This window comes from Terrapene carolina, unplaced genomic scaffold, assembly GCF_002925995.2.
Source record: "Terrapene carolina triunguis isolate 2854851 unplaced genomic scaffold, T_m_triunguis-2.0 Scaffold104, whole genome shotgun sequence".
In the NCBI taxonomy this organism is placed as follows: domain Eukaryota; kingdom Metazoa; phylum Chordata; order Testudines; family Emydidae; genus Terrapene; species Terrapene triunguis.
Genome location: NW_020664455.1, coordinates 420508 through 421858, shown reverse-complemented (window position 1 = coordinate 421858; position 1351 = coordinate 420508). Strand labels below are relative to the sequence as shown.

Below are 1351 nucleotides of genomic sequence, written 5' to 3'. Positions count from 1 at the left end.
GATAGAGGGGGTGTATGGGGATAGACAGATGGGGTGGCTGGGGATGGATAGTTGGGGTGTATGGAGAGAGAGGGAGCGATAGATAGTACAGTATAGGGACAGACAGATGGGATGTATCTAGATGGATAGACAGGTGGGGTATATGGGGTGTATGAAGATAGATTAGATGCTGTTTATGGGGATGGATGATGGATACCTAGAGGGGGTGTATGGGGAGGGATAAATGGGTGGATGACAGCGTGTATGGGGATAGACAGATGGGGTGTAGGGGGGATGGATGGGGTGTACGGGGGTAGGTAGATAGTCCCTGTAGCAGCCCCTGCTTAGCTGTCCTGGAGGGGGGTCGCTCCCTTACCCGAGCCCCCAGCGCCTCCCTCGCCGCTGGCCCCGCTGCAGACGGAGCCGAAGACCTCGTAGGCTGGCCGGGGCGGGATGATGCCGTTGGCCGCGGCCAGGGCCAGCCCCTCGGCGGTGCCGTAGAGCAGCTGGAGCTCGCGGGCCTCGTTCTCCTCCTGCGCCTGCTGGCGGCGCAGCGCCACCTGCGCGGCCATGACGCGCTGGCGCTCGGCGATCAGGGTGCACTTGGCGCACATGCAGTCCTTCCAGCGGCAGTAGCGCTTGTGGCCCTTCAGCGCCGACACCACCCCGTGGTTCCGGCACCGGGCGCACTTGGGCGTGCGCGGGTACTTCTCGGCCGCCCGCAGCAGCAGCGGGGGGCCCCGCAGGAGGCTGCCGGCCACGGTCACCGGCAAGCTCGCGGCCGCGGCTGCCGCGGCGGCCGCCACCGAGCTGGGGGGCACCGGAGGGGGCGCAGAGGGGACGCTGGGCATTTCCGATCTCAGCTCCATCCTGGCCACGGGCTGCCCCAAACGGCAGGGGAAGAACCCAGAAACAAGCAGAGTGGCCCCTCAGAGGGAATCCCTTCAATACCCACCGAGACCTGGGCGCTATAAACCCCCGGATCTCTCCAATAAACCCCCAGAAGCGGGCCCTATAAACACCCGGATCCTTGTAAAACCGGCCTAGACGCCGGCACGATAAACTCCCGGATCTCTAGTCAAAGCGGGTATCTAAGTCCCCCTCGCGCCCCAGCCTTGTCGGGGGTGAAATGCCGTTCAAACACACACACACACACACACTCTTTCTCCCGTCCAGTCCCTCAAGAGCAAACTGCGGTCCTTGGAGAAACCGGCTTCTCGCTGCGGAGAGGGAGTTAAAACCCCTTGGCTCCGTTATTGTCCGGGCACCTCTGGCAGGGCGCTGCCAAGCCCATGTCAGAGCGCGCAAGACCCCGGGCTAGAGAGAGTTCCCTGCTCACACTTGTCCTTTTTCCTGCCGCCAGGTCAAACTC

The 1351-nt window shown here is 63.3% G+C and overlaps 1 protein-coding gene across 1 annotated transcript in view; it reads right to left on the bottom strand.

The window, feature by feature from the left end:
* The window catches only part of LOC112116725 (doublesex- and mab-3-related transcription factor A2), a 2371-nt gene extending 1541 nt beyond the window's left edge, over nucleotides 1–830 (bottom strand). Inside the window, exon 1 of the mRNA XM_024214399.2 lies at nucleotides 356–830. Within this exon, the coding sequence (XP_024070167.2) occupies nucleotides 356–830 (475 nt within the window). The remainder of the gene's footprint in view (nucleotides 1–355) is intronic.
* Nucleotides 831–1351: the final 521 nt, after the last annotated feature.